Source organism: Melospiza georgiana, chromosome 6, assembly GCF_028018845.1.
Source record: "Melospiza georgiana isolate bMelGeo1 chromosome 6, bMelGeo1.pri, whole genome shotgun sequence".
In the NCBI taxonomy this organism is placed as follows: domain Eukaryota; kingdom Metazoa; phylum Chordata; class Aves; order Passeriformes; family Passerellidae; genus Melospiza; species Melospiza georgiana.
The window spans coordinates 17,975,756-17,997,594 of NC_080435.1; the positions used below are offsets into that span (position 1 = coordinate 17,975,756).

General features: G+C 36.8%; 1 protein-coding gene across 7 annotated transcripts in view; it reads left to right on the forward strand.

Moving 5' to 3' along the window:
• The window catches only part of SOX6 (SRY-box transcription factor 6), a 369,483-nt gene that overhangs the window by 291,531 nt on the left and 56,113 nt on the right, over positions 1-21,839 (forward strand). For 6 of the 7 annotated variants that reach the window (XM_058025836.1, XM_058025840.1, XM_058025839.1 and 3 more), the window contains exons 10-12: positions 12,408-12,557; positions 16,418-16,598; positions 19,203-19,393. In XM_058025836.1, coding sequence (XP_057881819.1) covers positions 12,408-12,557; positions 16,418-16,598; positions 19,203-19,393 — 522 coding nt within the window. The remainder of the gene's footprint in view (positions 1-12,407; positions 12,558-16,417; positions 16,599-19,202; positions 19,394-21,839) is intronic. The other variant, XM_058025842.1, reaches the window with a different exon arrangement.

A 21,839-nucleotide genomic window follows, 5' to 3' on the forward strand; every position in this document is an offset into this window, starting at 1 on the left:
CGAGTGAAAATACAAGAGAATAGATACACAAAGTGGGAGAGACGAGAACAGTTAGCACTCCTTTATTCCTTGTCACAACTTAATCTAGATCAACTAAAATGTTTGGTGTTTTTGTCGTGCCTCAAGATAAAGTGTCAACGTTTACATACTCCTTTCTTTTAGACAAAAGATGCTTATTGTTTTTGAGCCCCTCAGTTACTATCTATAGGAAATTATAAATATGTAAGAGATGCCTAAGTTTGTCTCATTTTTTAAGTTGTGTTTTTGGCTGGTTTTTATTTTTTTTTCTTTTTTATAAAGAGCAGTTGCTATAAGCACAACAAGTACTTTGTATTATATGCTTCTATGCTTTTCCTTATTTTCGTCCTTTTCTTACACCACAAAGAACTGAACCAGAGTGAAGTTAGTAAGACGAGAAGCTAATGAGTTCTGGGCTGTTGCCCCACTAGGGGGAAAAAATTAAGCATATTCTGCTTAATTTTTTTTTTTTAATTATCACATTGTCCTTCCTGATATCTGCTTGATGTAGAATTTTTAGGGATATGTACAGTGAGCTGTGCAACTGCAGCATTTCCCTCCCGGCCTCCCTCGCTCCCCTGCTTTGCGCGGCCGCCTCGGTGTATCCGGCAGGTTGGGCGCCAGCAGACGAAACAGATGTTTGGGCCATACTGGAGTGGAGCAGCATGCTGCATCAGGACCTGGATATTCCTCCTGACATCTGGATGCTGCTGGGCTGGGAAGCCTGCCTTGGGCCGGGAGGCTGGAGGAGCCTTGTGGCAGTAAACATAGGGTCCTCGCTGCGCTCGAAGCGATTAGTGCACTGGAGCAGCAATAATGCTGAATTATCGCTTGGTTGCGTTCTTCTAAGGAATCTTGGGACAAAGGGATAGTCAAGGAGGAGTATTTATGGTAAAGTCATGTTCAGAAAGACAAGACTAATTGCCATGCGTTAAAAAGCTTGCTTTCACCTGATAGTAAAATTATTATGAATACTTTAGGAAACTTTTTATATGAAGCAGCAAACAAATGGTCTGCGCAAAAGCCTTCTTTTTTAATTTAAAATCACTAAGATGAAAAAACGACAATTTCAGCTACTTTCCAATTTCATGCTCTAGTCAAATTGTAGGGAGCAGACAACAAAATGTGACTGAATACAGGAAATTGTAGGTAAACTAATGTGCATGCCTACTAGAGACAAAAATGTGAACTTCTAATAGCGGCAGGGAACGATATTAGGTATGGAAGCTGTCTGACTTATGCATTGGCTCTTTATAGTTTCACTTTATCAAGTCGAAAATTCTGCTGTATGTGCTGCTACAGCCTAAATTGTCTGCTGCTGCACTTTCCTTTATGATGTGTGTTATATAAACACAATAGACATAGTCTATTGCATGGAAATAGGTGGTTAATGTGTAGTGATTACTGGCTGTTGGATAAAATAGCATTTAGCATGGCTTTCCCCCTCCCTGCTCCCAGTAAATATTTTATTGTTAAGACCAATGTGTTAAAACAAGGGCCCTCCCAAACAAAATACAGCTTTTTGGAGAGCGTGAGGTAATATTTGAAGATTAGTTTGTTGCTCTCATTTAACCTCCAGTATTCTGAAGGGGTTATATTTAATTAACACTGGCTAAAGGCCTGACCTAAGAGGCAACCAAAAGTGATTGAACTGCATTTTCAGATCTAGGCTGTAATCTGTTGGGAAAGGAATAATAATAATAATAATAATAAAATTAGAAAGCACCATTTACTGAAATTCTTTCTAACTAAGCTGTATTTCAGTGGGCCATTTAATGCTCAGATGGACAAAGGTATTACTTCAGTCATTGAATTGTATCAAACCCCTTCTCAGAGGCCCAGTTTAAAGACTCTACAGGAAAAGTGGCTTAGCATCATATTCTCAGAAGACCGACACTCAGTCTGTTTGGAAAGGGGAAAAAAAATAAAAAGAGTGAAATGAGGTGTGACATGGCCGCCAAGTCAGTGAGGATTTTTGCCTCTCCTTCCAGTCAGGGGCTTAGCAAGGGAATTGTTCTTCAGAAAGTAAGAGCTCCATATTGACACAGAAGGCCTCCAATTCTGTATATATGTTTTTAAATTTTGTTTTGTTTTGTCTGTTTGTGTGCTTTAGTAGCTGTTACTCTTTTCCCCCTGTCAGCTTTTGGCCAGCCTTTTGTTCTTTTCTGAAATGGCAAAAACTTAGTTTTCTCTCTAGGGGACTGAGGATCAGTACATGTACTTTACAGGGTTAGATTTTTGAACCAGTGGCACTGGGAAAAATTGAAAGTCTGATTTAAATATCACGCTCACTGGCACTGTGAGATGAGTATCACTTTCTTTGAATAGATACATTGTTACATGTATTCTATGATTGTATAAAATATCTAAAGTACTATCTGAACTTTAGTTGTGTAAAAATTTCAGCATATGTTTCTGAAATTTTTTTTTCAGAAAGTGAGCTTTTCTTTCACTATTTTCATGCTGTCTCATGAAAAATTCCCAGCAGGTTCATATGTTGATGGGGTGGCGTTTTATCTTGAAAACTTGTCAAGGTGCTGTAAAACTAATAAACCATCAGCTTTACTTCCTAAGGGGAAACAAACACAATATTGCAGAGACAACTACCAGGTGCCAAATTATGTACATTGTCTTAGCCCCTTGCACTGATTGATAATTCATTTGAGCTCCAAGCATTCTTTCTTTGCTCTGTCCACAGCTTTACAGTAAATAGGTTGTGAACTGGCAGTTGCTGAGAGATTGTTTTTAAGTGTCATAATTCAATGAAATCAAAGCCGTTTGATTTCTGAGGGGCACGATCTGATCTCGGGGGTGATGCCTGCATGAGAGATCCTGCATTCAGGCAGCAAAGTAGAGAGAGCTGTTCTGATGGCCATTACTAATTCATTGTCTCAAAGCAGGAGGAGGTCAGAAGAACAAGAAATACAGTTTGCAAATGAAACAGAAGTGATCTTAATAGCACCTTAATGCACATGTGCCTGAAGGCAAGTTAGTTCTTTATTGCACTGGTGCATGTATTTTAAGTGTGTAGCATTTCTCAAATTTACATGACTGTAACTGAGAGAGACTTTGAGGTTTGGATGTCTGTGCTGTCAGGCCATGGTGAGAAAAAGGTGGGGATAGGAAAAAGTGAGTGAGGCTCTAAACATGGATCTTGCTGCAGGTGTCTTCTCATTCCACATTCTTTCCTTGTGCTTTTGGGTGTTTTTTTTTTTTTTTTTTGGTTTGAATGTTTTGGTTTTTTCTTTTTTTAATGAGGATTTTTGTTGTTGTTTCTCAGTTTGTTTTGGGGTTTTGGTTAGTGAGTTTGTTTTCCTCCCATAACATCAGCATGCAGACGAAAAGTATTATCTATAATCCTTTTATTTTAGAAAAGGCAATGTTAATAACTTTTAACAAACACCTAGTAAAATGTTAATTTCATCTTCATTTTACATTTCCCCTCACATTATAAATCTAAGTAGGTATTTTAGAGCTGACAATACCTATCCAGGCTCCCCCATATTATGATGAATGAGCCCAAACTTAAAATAATAGTGCAAGACCCACAGCACACAGGGATGGGTTATGGACAAAAAGATCTTCCATTTCTTCAGAACACATGCCAATGTGGTTTGTTAGTCCATTCATATTTTGAGCAGAACCTATTGTATGTGCTGTGGGGTTCCTCTACGAAGTAAGGCAAATTTTCTGCCCAAAAAGATGAAGCAAAAAATGAAAAACTATGAAGAATATATGTATTTTTGCTAATTATTTTCCCCAGAAGAAGTCTGGGTCTTTGTCACTGACTTATTATACAGATCCTCTTAACATCTGTCCAGCAGACTGTGGACTTTATTAACAGACAAGAGACCCACCGGATTTAGAGCCTGCTGGGTGCGTCTTCATCTTCACAGCTGTGGATTAACTCAGACTTTCCAGAGGAGGACAACCATATGGGATAATTGGTGTCATTGGGTAGCTAAAAAAAATATGAAGAAACAAATGTCGTCCAAACACAATCCACTGTTTTTACAGCCACAATTACTAGTCTGTTTAAGAAATAAGAAAGGCAGCATTACACTAAAAAAAGAAAATCTATTCATATCTGTGTGGGAACCTAATCAGGCTCTTGTTTCCAATGACGATGGCTCCACAGTCACACCAGGTCTGCAACAAGAATGCTCCTTTTGTGTGCCGATAATGTGGAAGCGATAAAATTTCCTATAAGAGACATATGTGTTTACATCATGAGATGTGTTATTTGACAAAACGCTTTGTTCTCTGCATATTTTCCACGCAGAGTTTCATGCTGAGTTGTTTTGCTGGAAAGCTTTGATTAGCTAGAATTAGTTGCTGAAGTAAAATAGACACTTTTGTTTTATGAGTCCTCTTGCTGAGCTGTAAATTATAGTAAAACATATAAGGAGTGACAGAAAGAAGTGCTGATTTGAACCTCTGACCCATGATCGGCATAAAAACATAAGATAACTCTTTCAAAGGACTACTGAGAGCCATAAATATTCCATGGTCCACTTAAAGTTAGACCCTTTTAACAAAATAAAGCTGTTATTTTGCAGTACTACAACAATACATGCTGCAGTATCTGAAATGTGGAGAGATTCTTTTATTTTCTGTTTGGGGTGGCCATTAGCCACAGCAGGGCAGCAGGAGAGATGAGAGTGATTTTTCTTTTTCTGAACCAGTACAAAGAATTTGTGGGCAGTGAAAGGAGTTGGGACCGGCAGACACTCAGTGGTGAAATTAGGTAACTGTTACTTTGCTGCTTGAGATTGAAGCCATACGGACATTTGTCTCTGCTAAGGAGACAGGAACTGAGGGGAATTTAGGGCCACATAAAAATTTCCCTTGACATAATATACAATAGCAACTGATAGACGTTGAAATTACTGGTGTTAATAGTTAAAAAAAAAAAAAAAAAAGAACAACAAACAAGCCAAAAGCTCTGAAGTGAATGAAAATGAATAACTGGTAAAATCATGATTTAGGTAAGAAAGAATGTTTTTCAATGCACAGTTGAATATAAAGGGAAAACTGAACGCCTCTAACTTTGCCTGTGACTACAAAATGTATTATTTGTATTTTCACAAATACAGTTAGTTTGTTTGCACATATTGGGTTTTAATAAATCGGAGAGCACATTAGTCAGCAAGCGCATAAATAATCACGGCAACAATCTTTGTTATTATGACATTAGTTATGATAATTCATTAGCTGCCTGTTTGTGTTGCACCTCAATGTCTTTTTGCAGAGGTATTTGGTGTATTAGGGGAAGATGTAGAGAATATTCACACTGTAATGCTAAGCAGACTCTGCAGGAGAGTGATCTATGGGTTCTTAAAATCAGAACGTTATGTCCACTATGGATGCATCAGACATGAGAAAACAGGGAAAGAAAAAATAATGCTGTTGCAAGCAAGCTATGCACATCTTTATGACACTGGATTCTGTAGAGAAACAAAAGTATTTTCAATAATTATTAATTTTTATTTATCATGCTTCTAAATTAGACACTTTTCCCCTAATTTTTATTCTAATTTCATGTAGCTGTGCTTGATCAATGCCTTTTCAGATACACCCATGTAGAGCCAAATAAGTCTCAGTTATTCAGCATAAAATTCTGAGTTAAGATGATGCATACTTGTTGGTTCTTAATACTAAGCTATTTATTATCTTTGTGGTGGCACATATGAAAATGAGAGTCTGGCCCACAGTCCTAAAATGTCTGTAAAATTCACTGGTTTTTTCCTCAGAAAAACTGAGGAAATGCTTCTGAGACATCCAAATTTCATCATCATAAATTTATAATATACACTGGTTTAACAGGTAACAGAAACAAAAGGAAACATACACTTTTGGCATAAAATATTCAGTTTTGAAGGGATCTTGATTTTTTTCAGCAAAATCGTTGATTTTTTTCAAGTTTTGTATTTTTAAGTTCAACTAAGTGTTGCTTTATATATACGTAAAATTCCTTTACAATTTTATGTTCACCTTTCCTTCTCTTCCTCCTTTTGTGTGGAGCTGTGCTAGGACACAGATGCTGAGCCTTGGAAGGTGTTTTTCTGGTGATGGCATCTGGCTCCTTGGCAGACTCCACAGGCTGTAGCTGCCTTCGAGTTGCCCCTGGGTTTGTCACATGGTTAAGCTGCTGATGGGTTACTGGGGCTGTCTTGTGAATCTGGATCTTGTTTTCTGTTGGGCCACCTTTCATTGTGAGCATCTACATAGGAAGAACCTTAAAACAAAGAGAAAAGAGACCCTTTTTGGTGGTGGGGATTTTTTTCTTCTTATATATATATATACACACATAAGCTTATAATCCCATTTCTTACCTTGGTGCTGTAGTAGAGCACTTAACTGAAGTGTTAAACACAACATATTTGGTACAAAAGACATGTTAATAAAAAAATTATATTTATATATAAAAATGAGAAGGAATGAGTACAATTACCATTACTTTAGAAGCAATTCTTAGATTAAGATATGTCTGAAATTTTGGGATAGGATATTCATGCTTCTTCACTGCTTTCTGAAGAGGTTCCCTTTCCTGAACTGCTGAGGGTTATACCAGTGGCACTGGGCTCAGGTCAGCACTTAAAGTTTATTTCCATAGTTATTATCTGTGACACCCAAAACATGGGTGTGAACACTAGTCTGTTCTTCCTCCAAACAAAAGAAAAACTTTTTTAAACTGAAACTCTCTTTCCTTTATCTGTTTGATGTTATTTTTTTTCAAACACCACTACACCAATAATGAAAAACAAAAAATCCACTGAAGGTGTGATTTTTTTTTTTGTTGCAGTAGCTTCCTTTCAGAAATGTGTAATGGAAATAATAAAGATGTTGCTGGTTCTGGTGAACTTGTAAAAATCCTTTGTCATCAGATAGTTCTAAGTATTATTATTGGTTGTTATGTACTCGGAAGGAAAACGCTGGTATTATAGCTTTGCAAAGCTACTTACTAAATATACTATGGAAAAAATAACTGCATTACCTCTTGTAGTGCAGGATTTCAACAGCACTTGCAGTCACTCCTTAGAGTTTTTCATCTTTAGAAACCAAATTACTCATTGTCTAAATAGCTGAACTTTCATCTCTATAAATAAGATATTTCAGCTTTGCACAATTCATTTAAAATGCTGACAAATAAGGATTCTCACTTGATTCTCAGTAGCTTTATTGTTCAGTTTCATTTACTGTAGCAAATGTATTTGTTGAAGATGTAAGATAGGGCTTCCATTTTTAGTAATGGAAGACTTCAGAATTAATCAGGGTTCATAAAATTTAGCATTTTTCTTGAGAAAAGAAAGTAAAAGGGTGAAAGTTTCTAGAACAGATCTTTCTTTCTGCTTCCAGGAAGCCATCTTCTTCTGAAATTCTTTGTGATGCATCTTCCAAGTACACCCATTGCATTTTATTTTTCTGGGCCAGAAACCACCTCATCACCCACACTTTATCTGCTGCACTGAGTATTGCAGCCACTTTCTTATCTCTATGTTTCACTCATGGCTTTCTTATCATTTCTTCAGAATTCTGCTGCAAAAATAACATCTGAATTATATCCCTGTGGCTGTGACCAAATGCTCCCTCAGCACAGAGTCAGTTGAAATGTCTCTAGCATTTGCCTTTCTGCTCCTGTACATGAGTGCAACTGGTCTCTCCATATCCTCCTTGAGCTTGTACATCTAAAGAAGCTCCCTCTCTTCTGTGCAGCAGCTGATCACTTCTTATTGAAGTATCTTCTCAAAACCAGTTTTTCCTAGGGCCTGTCCTTGACAAGCCCCTGGTAAAAGGGTTATGATGTGGATGTGGTTTAGTGGGTGAACATGGCAGGGCCAGGCTGATGGTTGGACTTGATGATCTTAGAGGTTGTTTCAGCTTCAGTGATTCTATGGCCCATTCTGTTTTCCTTACCATGTGCCACTTCTGTAACATTTGATTCTCAAAATTCTTATTTATTATTTTAGACACATACAATGCAGCCTGAGAGATACATATGAATATTCCTGCTGCAAATAAAAAGGGAAAACGTCAGATGCAGAGAAAGCTTTGCTCTGTTCTTATTTGCCATGCTCAGTCTCATTTGGCAGAGAATGTGCCCAGGATTGTCACAGACCTATGGGCAGGAGAAAAGTTATAGGGAAAGGGGTTTGAGCTAATGAAATAGTTTTGATTTTCATCTATCTTTCAATTCAGCTTATTGAAAGATAGCTGAAAAAACTAGATGAAAAAATGTTGAAACTTTTGAAAGCAATGTGTGAGCCTAAGGCCTTTGTCTCTTCTGGCAAGGCATGAATGAATACTGGCAGTGAAGGCAATTATGCTTCTGTGTTATGAAAATATTTCACAAAGGCATTTTGAAACTTAGATGGCATTAGAAAAGGTTTTAACATTTGGATCAGTCAAGGTGGTTTATTATTAGTTCATTGCTTTTTAGATAAATTCTTGATCGTGGATGACACTTTCTTATAAGAAAAGTGAAATCGTAATAATTCATCAGATTCTGTAGGAAATTTCTGAAGCAGAAAACACCATCACCATCACAACAGAATTATTATTTTTGTTTGTTATTCAATTCTTCTTGACTTGTTATAGCTCTAAGCTCTAACAAAGGCTTAATGTGAACTATGCCATTTCCAGGTAAAAAAAAATCAGCATGAGCTTGTGCTGTTCTTTGCACATGCTGAGTACTGCTCTCTCCTACCTGTTTGAATTTTTTTTAAGTAGATGAACATCATTCAGACTCATAGTGACCTCCAACTTTCATGAATTCCCCTCAGATTTTTAGTTGATTAAAGCTGGAATAGATTTTTTGTAACAGCGCCTAAGTCTATGAGCCTGTAACTTCAGAGGTGCATAAATGTGAGACTTGACTTGCCATTGCCCTGAGACTTGTGGCATTTCAAAATCCCACCCTTAGGTGTCAAATCTGACATCAGAAGAAGCCTGGTTCTGAAAACTGCAAATCCGGATCCTTGTTTATATACCTTAAATAAACTGGGCTTGAAAATTGTTAACTATTTCAGGAGCACTGAGGAATTCAAAACCAGAATTACTTTTATTTAGGTGCTGGGGACTGGGTTGTAAGAATCTAACTTTGTGACCTCTGAGAAAAAAATAAAAACCAGGCTATACATTTTTAAGGCTTCTTAAAACAATCAAGAATACTTGATGTTTTTGAATATCTAATTTGTAATCAAGAGCCTCCTGAGTCAGTGGTTAGCATAAGGATTATGAAATGCTCTTCTCTTTATGTGATAGGCATAGATCAAAATAAGATGTCTTTCAGTGTTTAAGGTATTTTAATGTTTTTAATGTGAAATACTTTGTAGGTAAGAATCTCAGTTGAAAAAATTCCACTGAAGCTTTTGCTTTTGAGCTTTAAAAGCCAACAGTCAACATTCATTCAATGTTTGGGTTTTATTCCTCTCCTCAATCTTGCAAATAAAAGCTTCACAATCTGACCATCTCAATGTGAGGTCCTAAATTGCCATTTTGAGCCACAGCAGTGGTATTTGCAAAAATATCCCCTTTTTTCCCTGCAATGGTGGCATGCACATATTTTTCCACACTGGCTAGCTCCCCATACAAACTGGTATTTAAAACTTATACAGCTTTCCAGTCCACACAGCAATGTTGCTAGTGCTGGTGTGAATTCTTGCAGTATTTGTACTTGCTTGTAGAACAGCTTTGTTTTAAGCAAAGCAGAAAGCCAATTGCTGTTACTTATTTATACATTTGCTTTTATGTTTTAAAATAAGTTTATAGAAATGCCAGGCTAAAGCCAGTACTAAGACCTTGGAATAAGCCAGTCATGATTTATGTATACATACAGCTATGTAAATGATAAAATTTCTTTTAGTCTGTCTTCCCTTAAAAGCATTTCTCCCTGACAGGACTTGCTCTACAGCCAATACAGCCCTCAACACCCTGGGAGGGGAGTAGTGAAAAATTCTTATTTTATTCTACTTTTCCTGGTTGCATTTCCAAAATCAAGCAGTTTCCTAGATAGTCTCTAGAACAGCCCACTTTTCCTGATGTGAATCCTCCACATGCTGTGGGTGTTTCTGTTGCTGGTCCTGGTGGCACTCAGGTGACCAGCAAGTCCTGCCCTGACTGGTGTCGTGTCTCTGCCTTTCCATTGTTCTTGAAATATCTCTTCAAGAAATTTTCAGTGGGAAGAGGCAGGGATAGGTCCTCAGTATTTATCTCTGTTATTTGCCAGGCAACTCTATTGTCAGTTAGAATAAATAAACTCTTCTGAAGGCAAGTGAGCTTTTTTTGTTTGGGTGTTTTTTTTTTGTTTTTTTTTTTCCCTGTGATGGTAACAGGTAAGAGATGTCCCTGTCTTTATCTGGACCCATGACTTTTTCTGTCTTATTTTCTCCGCCATCCTACTGAAATGGGGGAGACAGAGAGTGGCTGGCTGGGCAGCTGGCAGCCAGCCTAGGTCAACCCACCACATAATTTAGTTGCTACAATTGACAGTCAAGTTTTGTCTTCTATAAAAATGGAGTGCTGTAGAAAGAATAATATATACCCCACATTTTTGTGCCCTGGTGGCTTACCTGAGAAGGAAATTATTTTGAATTGTAGTTAATAAATATGAATTTATTTTTACACAGAATTCCTTTCACACTTTTGAAAGTGCAGCACAGTACTGTAAGTACAAAAGTTTTAGTTTTCTTTTAGTAAAGTACTCTTCTTCAGATAGTTGAAGAAGAAGTTAAATTGGTTAAAAAAATGGAAAAGTGTTTATAGAAAAACCACAAAATACTGAGAAAGCCTTTATAATTGTTGATTTTTGTCTTTAAATCGCATACAAGTTTATTGTGTCATCTCTTTTATAGAGTAGTGCCTGATTATTCCTGAGCTGAGAGTGTGCAGGATTTCAAAAGTTTGTGAAATGTGCTTTTTACTCTCATTTAAGCAGTTCATCCTATTAAGGAAGCAAAGGTTTACCTCAAGAATATTCTAAAAGGGATAAGATCATATTAGTAGGGGGGAAAAAAACCTTCTACTGTTGTGTGAAAGGCTTCATTTTCATTTTCCAGGACCTCACCAAGAGCTGGGATTTTTTTCTCTTTTCAATCTTTTTCCTTCAAGCTTAGGAAAAAACCTTGTACTTTAGCCAAAATATTTAAACACCACTAATTTCAAAACATTAATCTGTGATGCTTTTGTAGTTCCTGTGTGGCGCTGGGAAGGGGTGCAAACAAACAAACAAACAAACAGTGGTTTCCATTTGTCACCCTGAGCTGTGACTCTGCCCCTCCCTCCCGCGTTTGTCTCGCCACTGAGTCGCTGAACTTACAGTATTGTGTAACTTTCATTTCTGTGGAGGCTTGTTACATTAGAAAAATTGTTCCAAAGAAAGCAACAATTATGACATAAGCACATCTGGCTCTTGCAAATTATTCTTTATTAAGCTTTCATTTAATTACATGTGCTGAAAGGTCTGCTTTTGATTACTGTAATTTTTTTTATTTGTCCATCTGAATGATAGTAATGTTGGAAATTACATACAAACCACCTGGCTTTTTTTTCACTAATAAGGCAAAGTTTATGTAGATCTATGTGTAGAAGAGGGATTAGAGTCTTCCCTGTTCATGGCAGAAGAATTATTCATGATGCTAATTCAAGGTGAGGGTTTAAGTTTGGTCACTGGAAAGAAATGGCACCAAATTGGTTTTGTTCAGTAAACACTTTTTATTGGTTGGGATGGTTTATTTTAATATAAAATCTATGTTTCAGTTAAACTTTTTGAAAAGTTCCACTGGAGTTTTTTTTGGACTTTCATCACTATTTACAGGAACTTTTAAGGCCTAGGTTCATTATTAGTACCTATAGAACATATATCATTGTACAGAGAGACGGAGACATACCTTGTTGGCTATTTTAACTTTACCTTTTGGTAGGAAATCATTCTTGTGGCAGTAAAGTTTCTGGAATAGTGGTTAATTTCTTGCTAAGAACATAAAGACCTGGATTATTGTTATTTCTGACAGGGGCTTATACCTCCTTTTCATAAATAGCCTTATAATTTTACCAATTTTGTTTTTAATATTCAGGCACAGTGTAATTTTTTTGCTCAACACCATGACTATCATTAGCAAGAAGGAATAAAAAATCAAGAAAAATCAGCAAAAGTCAAATGAAGAAAAAAATATATTGGTGTTTGGGAGTTTTCCAGACTTTGTTTTTTCTCTTTTTGCAAATAGCAGAAAGGGAAGCCACAAACAAGAGCTGAAAAAATTCCTTGAAGAGAAGAAACACCAGTGGAAAAATTAAAAAAAAAAAAAAAAAAAAAAAAAAAGAAAAGTGCATTTACAGCTTCTTTCTTTAGGAATATTGCAGGAATATATGTATATCTTCTTGTCTTCCAGCAACTGTATGCAGCTCAGCTGGCAAGCATGCAAGTTTCTCCTGGAGCCAAAATGCCATCTACTCCACAGCCACCAAATACAACAGGGGCACTTTCACCCACTGGGATGAAAAATGAGAAGAGAGGGACCAGCCCGGTAACTCAAGTTAAGGTATTTTTCAGTAAAGAAAAAAGCTGGTGTTTGAGAAGGACAGTAAAAGCAAATGATCTCTGTAATTGTTTTACAGCTGGAAGTTGAACCACGGTACAGTTCTTCAATATTCAAATAAAAAGTTCCATTTTAGTGCTGTATTATCAGTAGAGAGAAGGGAAGAGAAAAAATTCACTTGTTTCCAGAAATACCAGGCGTCCCTCTTCCTACCAGAGGCAGCACAACAGATTCATCAGTAAAATGTGATATTTTCAAGTTTCAGTTTGTAATCTGGTAACACACATAAATGGCATCCATTTCACGAATTGTTTCACATTGAACTCTTGAGTATCTTAAAATGTGGTGCTGGCTTATATTGTTAGGGTAAGAGAAAGACTGTAGATCTTCTAATTATTTTACAAATCTCTAGCTGTACTTAATTCTACAATTTTGGAAAAGCCTCCTATAAAAATAATATGTAAGTCAGGGCTCTGGGGAAAACATTGTGTCTCTGCAGATTGATTTGACTTTTGCTGATTTCACGCAGCTGCTGACAACCGCGCTGCTCCTCGCTGGTTTTGCTCCACTGCCGAGTGCTTGTGCCTGCTTATTCTCACTAGCTTGGAACCAGGCAGCTACAACATGGCATTTGCCAGGAGCCTGGAATGAGTGCTGTGCTCCCCCTGAAACCCATGGAGCAGCCTTTGGGTGCGACTGCCTGGCTTCTCCTGCTGTGCTCTCCTGGGGTGGTTGGGGATTTCATGAGAATGAAAAACATGCTCAAGGACCAGTTTACTGCAAACTGTAAAAAAAAAAAAAAACCAAAACTCAACATTCAGATGTTTTACCCATTTGAATGACAGAGGTATAAATGCTGAACAATTAAAATAAATCTAAAAGTGGCATCTAGTGCCTTTGTGGGGTGAGAGGGAGGATATGTTAGGGTTTTTTTTTGCTGGCTGCTGACACCTTACAGGAAAACAATCCTTAGCTTCAAACCAGCCTGAGAAGATTTTACTCACTTGAGGTGGTGGTTTCTTTTTTTTTTTTTTTCCCCCATTTTTTGACACGAGAGTAAAATATCATTTGTTTTTTCATTATCATCAATCATCGCGGTAAAGTGCGGGTGAGTAGATATTTCTGCCTGGGCTGATAAATTTCCATGACACTTTTTTTGCTAGGCTGAGAGTACTAATAAATAAAAACTATTCCATTATGGCCAGATCTAACATTTATTTAGCAAAGCGTTCACTTTACTTAGCAGTGGATGTGTGTTAGTCTAATATTTTACCTCTTGTAATCCAACGCCAGGTTTGGGAGCAGTCAGGGAAATTTACCGCGCATGCAGAGTTTGCTACGGTCAATACAGAAGCCACCAAAAGCAAAGCCCAACTGTTCCAGCAAAGTTGCCATAGTATAGTGATACCTAACACCAGTGATTTATGGCATTGAGAATATACTACTGACTGCTTTAATGTGAAAAAGTACTTCTGGCAGTGATCGAGCCAAATGGACCTACACCAAACCAAACCTTTACTGTATGAGTAAAATTTTCCCTGGTTAAATTCAAGCACATATCTTCTTGAACCAAGGCCAGTGCTGTTCCAGGTTTGTGGCCAGCTGAGTCCTATTACAGAATTGACCACATGCAAATTATTGGGGGTTTCCCTATATAATGTAACTTGAATGGACTTAAGTATATGTTAATAAAATCGAAGTATTTTTATGATTATTTTTATTAAGCACACTACTGCATTCAGAATATTAAAGATGGACTACAAGTGCTTTGTGTGGATGAATACGAATAAGTAGCTAATGAAGAAATTATTAGTGTGAAAGCAGTACCTATATTCAGTCTCTGCAGATTGTTACATTTGTTAGCTGTGACAGTTTTGATGGTCATGCATTGCTTAACAAACCCTCTATATTTTCCCTGGTTTTAAGCAGCTTGTATAAACTACTTGCATTATTTATAGAATTAATGCAATTCTTTTATGGTAGTCAGATCTTTCAAAAAGTAATGGTAGGTTTTCGTTAATTCAGTGACCAGAATGTTTTCCAGTTTTTTTGGTTGCCTTGCAGAAATGACAGTGCTGTCTATATAATACAAACAAACAAGTTCTGGCAGTGTTTAGAGTTCTTTCATTATCGTATCAGTACTAGATGGAAAAGTATTTAAAAACTGATCACTGTAGCATAGATTCATATGTGCACATGTTCACAGTACCGAGCCTTGCAAGCTTCATGGTCTGAATGGGGCTCTGCACTCTTGGAAAAGTTTATGGAAGCCACTTTGTATCTGTTCAAAGAAAGGGATCGCGTGAAAGTGTGGCCACAAAGCACCAAAACTGACTCTGTCCCTGGTACCTTTGAGCTTCTGCTTTCACCTAGACCCTGAAAGGCTGTGGATGTTTGTGCACAGTCTGGGGCCAGGAAGAAATGAAGTGTCACGCAGTTTTATGGGAAAAGTTTAAAGCTGGTGATGGGATGGCATTACAAATACCTGTTTATTATGTTCTCTTGTTTAATCCATTGTGTGTGACCACATGTACTTTGCTTGACAGTAAGGAGAATGGAGCAGATGAGATAATGTGATGTATTATTGTATTTTGACATAATTCTAAGCTTCCAAGTGATCAGTGCAGTGTTTTAAAATGTGAACAATCTCTTACATCCAGTGTAATTCTGCTCTGGGCATATTTTAAATGAGAGATCTGTCTTACTGGGCTCTTTAATGACAGAAAATCACTGTTCCACGGTTTTCTAAGTGCTCTGTCTTGCTTAATGTATTAAGTAAAGGAACAAGCTGAAAGAATGGGAAGAAGGTTGCACTGCAAATGTTTGTACTTATCAAAGAAATTAATTGCTTGAATAAGTCTTCTTCAAAGAGTTGAAGTATTTTTAGATGGACCTATTCTACAGCACAGAAAAAAGACATATGTTAGAGAGAGTTCCTTCCACAGTTGCAAATGAAAACTATCAAACCTTATAAAGGTGCTGATACTAGATTTACACACCCTTAAAAAACATTCCTTGCGTTAATGCAAATAAAACATACAGGTAAAATAAAGGTTAAATTCAGCAGAAGTAAGTACAGAATATGGGAATAATACAGAAGTATTGAACAAGGAGCAGAAATGCAGTTATGTGGAAAATAGTTTTGACAATTGAATAACAAAATATCGTAAAATTAGCAAAATTAAACGGTAGAAAATAAAATATATATTTTAAATGCATGTGGTATGTAGTCACTACCCTAATAAGTAAAGGAATTTGAATTCAGTGAAATTCTTATCTCCTGTTATGAGGCACTAGCATAGATTATTTCACTGAACAACACATGTACTCTGAATTAGATGCATGGAATGTATAAGCTAGCAGCAGCTCTAAATGTGGGCCAAAGAGCTGTCAGGGCTTCCAAATGATTCTTTCATAGTAGTACTTCTGATTCCTTAGTTTCTAATACATTTAAAAATAAGCTACATAACTTATTTTTATAGTGCCAGGAACTTTTCAAATAGAACCAGTGCAAAAGCATTACTGAGCTGCTGGAAATTTTAAATAATTCTTTGTAAATGCCCTAGGTTAATTTAGATCTCTGAAAACACATTAGGAAATTAAGCTGTAATGCGAGCTAATTCAAATTTTAATTTGGCAAAAAGAATGATCCAGTCACATAGTTAATGTAAATAAGAAGCATAGCACAGAGAAATTAATGAGGTTTCCTTTCGTTGAATCTTAAAGGAGGCAGATAATTAGCTTCTTTTGTTATTATTGCTGTGGAATGTGGCATTGTCTTCGAGGTGTAAAGTAACTGCTGCTTGCCAAATGATGCCTTCATTTGTCTTTTCCTAATAGTTATTTGCATTCAACTCTTGCAGGATGAAGCAGCTCAGCCACTGAATCTCTCAGCCCGACCCAAAACAGCTGAACCTGTCAAATCCCCAACATCTCCAACGCAGAATCTCTTCCCAGCCAGCAAAAGCAGCCCAGTGACAGTGACAAGCAAGAGTGGCATCCCCAGCCCGCTCAGTGGGTCCCTGGGAAGAGGATCCTCTTTAGGTAACTAATCTGTCCTGGGAAAAGGAGAAAATAGAAAAAAGTTTTCTGCATGAAAGTCCAGCCTGAGCACACTTAGTTCTGGATTAGGTAGATAGTTAGGTGCACATTTCTGTTTAAAATTGAAAAAAAAAAAAAAAAAAAGTCATAGTGAAGCTTTTCAAAGAATGATTGATTGCCAAAGTTTTATAAGAGTGTCCAAAGAGATGTATCAGTGTGTGACAAACACAGGAAAGAAATACATAATGTAGGAAATGCATGCAAATACACACAGATAAGTAAATAAAGATTGATATATAAAACCTTTAAAATAAGTTTGGGTGAATATCACTCCTAAAGGCATCTACTGGGTGTATACACACAAAGTTAACTTTTAAATTTTGAATTTTGGATCAAGAAAATAAAAAACTGTCTTTGCACACACATGGAGCCTAACCAGATACTAGATAGATTTTTTTTTTTTAAGTAGAGAATGAAAGGCATTAGTCCAGACAGTTTATGCTATTATTTGATGACGCTTTTGTTATTTGATCATATTTTTCTCATTTATTCACCTGTCTGTCAGGATTTCCTTGATTCATATGGTTGCAAGTAGGGAATTTTTGACCTGTGTTCAAGATTCTTTAAGCTTGTTAAGTGATGAAATGAAATTGGTCTGAAACTATGTATGAAGACTACTTTAACCAGTCAAGAAACAGAATCAAGAGCTGCAAAATGTAGATGATCAGCCCTAAAGTTCAAATAGTAAATTTTAACAGTGACTAAATACTTACTACAGACCACTTATTCACAATCTGTAGCTCAAGTGTACTTGTAAAATATATAGAAACACTTGTGAATAATGAATAGATATGTTAAATACATATATTAAATATATAAAAATTATGGGGTTTTTTCCATTCCCAAACACTTAGGAACATCATGATCTCTGAAAGATATTTTCTGCAACTATCTAGATACTTTACCTGTCAATTTATTTGCAACTATCACTGCATTATCTTACATTAGAATGTGAAATATCAATCTGAAGTCATAGACCATTCCAAAGAAAGGAGCACAGAAGACAAATAGTGCCTAAGGTATAAATATTTTAAGGTATAAATATTTTTCATGTAAAGTCATAAAAAAATTTTGTCTCAATCCTTAAGTATAAAAAAAGACAGGAAGACATTACCAAAAATCAGCAAGCCATTACCAAAAATCAGCAAGCCATGTAGGAGCTTTTGCTGTGTGTACATGATTATGAATCTAAATCTCTTTAAAAATCATGCAAATATGGTTCCCAAATTCTTTAGGGTCCAGAATGGAACTTAGTGGTTGAAATGGGTCAGAACATTGCAAATTTTCCTCAGCAGAAACATTACTTTTATTTTGGAGAGAGGTATTTCATTCAGATAGAAAACATCACCAGTCCCATCGCTGTTGGGATAGGATGAAAACATCACAGTCTGCATCCCTTCTTACTTAGGCCATGGTATTAAATTAGGCATTTGGTTCCCAGGATAAAATGTGAGAAACCCTTAATAATTTTTAATTTAACATAGTTCAGGATCCTTAGAGATTGAATTTGCTGTATTGTACTCACCTGAACTTCAGGGAAATGAAAAGAATATAAAAGTGATCTTTGAAGGTTAATTCCAAAACTAGTCTGTTTGGGTTTTTTGGTTGTTGTTTTGTTTTGGATTTTGGTTTTGTTGGATTTTTATTTCCTTTTTTTTATTTTATTTTTTTAGTAGTAGACTGTCAATAAGTACACAAATCTGGCAAATTCAGAGCTTTTATAGAAGACATTTGCTGGCCAGGCAGATGCACAGGTCACACACAGACTGGGATTGCTCAAAATTCCCAGGCTAGAATATATATGCACCAATCTATCCATGTGTAGTATAGAGAATACTTCCATGTAGGAGCAGGTAAAAAGAAACAGCCACAAAATAATTGCTGTCTTTTTCTCTCAAAACTAAAACTGTCTGGGACATTCATCTTCATGAATGCATTGTGAGATGTAACAGGAATGCTTGGCTGAGTTTGATGCTTGTTTGAAAGTTTCTTCATGTTCACAGCAATAGAAAGAAAACTGTTTTTTTCTCTACTGATTTAGAGATTTATACTCATGTTATGGTGATAATGATCTTTGTCCCCAAAAGTAAATGTTAGTGCCCTTTATGAAATGGAAATGCAAATGTCTAGAGTGATAGTTCTCTCTATAAAGAAATTCTAAGAACTGACATGGAGTTTCATGGACTTGTAAATGAGATTTTTTCCTTTGTTCATTTCATTAATTATTTTAACAACTCAAAAGTTTTCCAGTTTAAGCTTCAGAATACTGTTGTCTTAAACACATATTTAAATTTGAGTCCATGACTATGCTCAGATAGCTCTAGACCAGGCTATTCCAAGACCTCAGTCTTTGTATTTCTAACAGCCAAAGAAGTGCATGAGTTTATCAATCACTTCAGTAGCGTAATTCAGCCTTCAAACATACAACAATTGCCACTCCTCCTGCAGATGTTGGTTGGGTGCAGCTCTAAGAGTGTGAGAGCAGAGTTCTTACCCTGGATTCCAGTTTGGATAATTACCTAAATAAAATGTGTTCTCTCTTTATAGATATCCTTTCCAGTCTTAATTCACCTGCCCTATTTGGGGACCAGGACACAGTAATGAAAGCCATTCAGGAGGCTCGAAAAATGAGAGAGCAAATCCAAAGGGAACAGCAGCAGCAGCAGCAGCCTCATGGTGTGGATGGAAAATTGCCCTCCATGAATAACATGGGTCTAAACAACTGCAGGAATGAAAAGGTAATGTCTCCCACTCCCACACAGTCTGTCACTCACTCTTCCCTTCCCTGCAAAATAGCTTCTTGTTTTTGTATGAAAATTCTTTTTAGAGCTTTTAGCCCTCTCTAATTTCATGTTAAACACATCTTTGTCACTTCTCAGTGCAGTGCTGCAAACTTCTCTAGGTGTGCATGGCAGCATTCACACCCACAGTCCTGTGAACACACAGGAGGAAGCTGTAAGCACATTGAAACATGGAAAAGGGCTTGGTTGGAACTTCCAGTGTTTGTGGTCACCAGAGTTTGAACTGTGCTTTTGAGAATGGCTGGATTAAAAAACATGGCTAAAAGGCCAGTTCTGTGCTAGCGTGGTGGAGTATTAGAATGCCAGTGGATGAATTGAGGGAGCTTGAATCTGTGGTTCAGGTGCTACAAAGTACTTAGGCTCAAAACAGCTGCATTTGGCTCTCAGTTGCAGTGGGAAATTAGAGATTAAACATTCTCTGCTGAATCTTCAGTGTTGAATCTCTGAAATGAGGTGGCACACTAGAGTAAAAGGATAAATGAGGGGAAGTGTTGGTACAATGGGACCAGCACTGGACTGAGCAGGACATGACCCAGCTTACAGAATAGCAACCTGGGAGCTTGTAGGAAAGGTAAGGAACAGTTTCTATCACCAGTCAGAGGACAAAGAAGACTCTTGGAAAATCCCCTGAACCTGTGTTGTCCCATTCTAGGCCTTTTTGAGGTCTTCAGGATGTGCTCCAGCAGCAGGTCTCTGGTAACTGGCTGAGGTAAAGGCAGCCCTTTGGGTGGAGAATGCTTCTCTGTGAGCTTCCCTAAAGGTTCCACAGGCTGCAAAAAATGCAGCACACAAGTTATTTTTCACCTCTGACACAAATCAGTCAGAGACCGCAATACTTATTCCCGTCATCTAGAAAGGGAAAAGCATTATCCCAGTAGTCACTCAAGCTTTGGCAAATAGAACAGTTATGATGAAATTTAGTAATTAATGGAAAGAAAACTGACATATTAATTAGCCCATACAGCAACCAGTGTTTCAGACTCTTTGTTAAAACCCTCCAGAAAAGCAGGTAGTTCCAATGCCTGTAAATGTTCTGTGATTCTCTATATCAGAAGGCAGGGTAAGTTCTTTGTTTCTTGGGTGAGGGAGGGAAGACTATGTTGTAGCCCAAAGACTAACAGGAGTTTTCAGTACAGGTTGAGTATAATAAGTACAGAATATTAACTGTAACTTAAATGATGAATTTGATAATATTCTGATCTTTTCTCAGCCCACAAAGGAATGCTTGGGTGAGTGTTTTGTAGCAAGGCACAGAAAGACATAGAAATAGCATAAACAGACCCATTAAAAGTTGATACACACCTTTTAATTGCATTTTATATTTTTGCTTGATAGTTTCTTTAAAGCACTCATATTAAGTAGTGGCTATTAAAAAAGATTGGTTAAAATGTTACCACACAGGATAAACAATGCTTTTCTGAGTCAGACTCAGTGTCTAATAAATATATATGTCTGCTAGTATTGGTTTGAAACTCATAATTGGAAACTCCATTTAATACAAGTTGATATTAAAAATATAGAAATTAATAACTGATCAAGCAGGCTATATTCAAACACTCTAATTGTAAAGTCAGTGTTTGCCTTAAGTAATCAAGAGGCAGGATACTAAAATCCAGGTTATAAAAATAAAAAAAATGTCACATACATGAATCAGTATTAAGAGTTTATAAAATTATGCTTCTTTTAAAATTTATTTTATGAGTTTCAGTGGCTTGACATTTAAAAAATATCTAATATGCTATCAGGGCTATTAAAAGAATTCTTAACATTTGATTTCACTTTGAAAAATAAGTATAAAAATGGCATTCACTTACTTATTGAGTCTGTCCCCTGTGTATTTTCAGTATCATATTTATGTCTTGTATTCGATATAACAAGTTCCTATTTCATCTTTCACCCTTTAAAGCAGAGTCAGTAAATATTTCCGTGAATAATCTGAAATTTCTATTTTGTGCCAGTTTTACTAGCAAGACACAGACTGATGCACAGCTTCTGGATTGAGGTTATACACCAGGCAATCTGAGCAAAAATAAAATTAAATTATTTTCCTTGCAAATATAGCAGAGTGAATCAGAACTCTTTAACAGATACAAACACATCATTCTCCAATGCCATCTTTTGTGAGGAGGCTTTTCAGGGAGGCACTTGCAACTTTCAAGACCTAAGAATAAAACAGCAGCAGGGAAATCTGTTGATAAGTCTCTTAGTGACCCTATGTAATCCTGCTGGGTTTATTTATTGCAGCAGGTACTACAGAGCCATTAAGGCAGGAAAGGCTTGTAGTTTGTGCTCTGGTTTTACCTCTGGTGTGCTGGTCTGTTATCCTCGCTCAACAGATGTGAGAAAAGGCAGGGGTTGCAAAAAAATGGGATATTAATCAGTC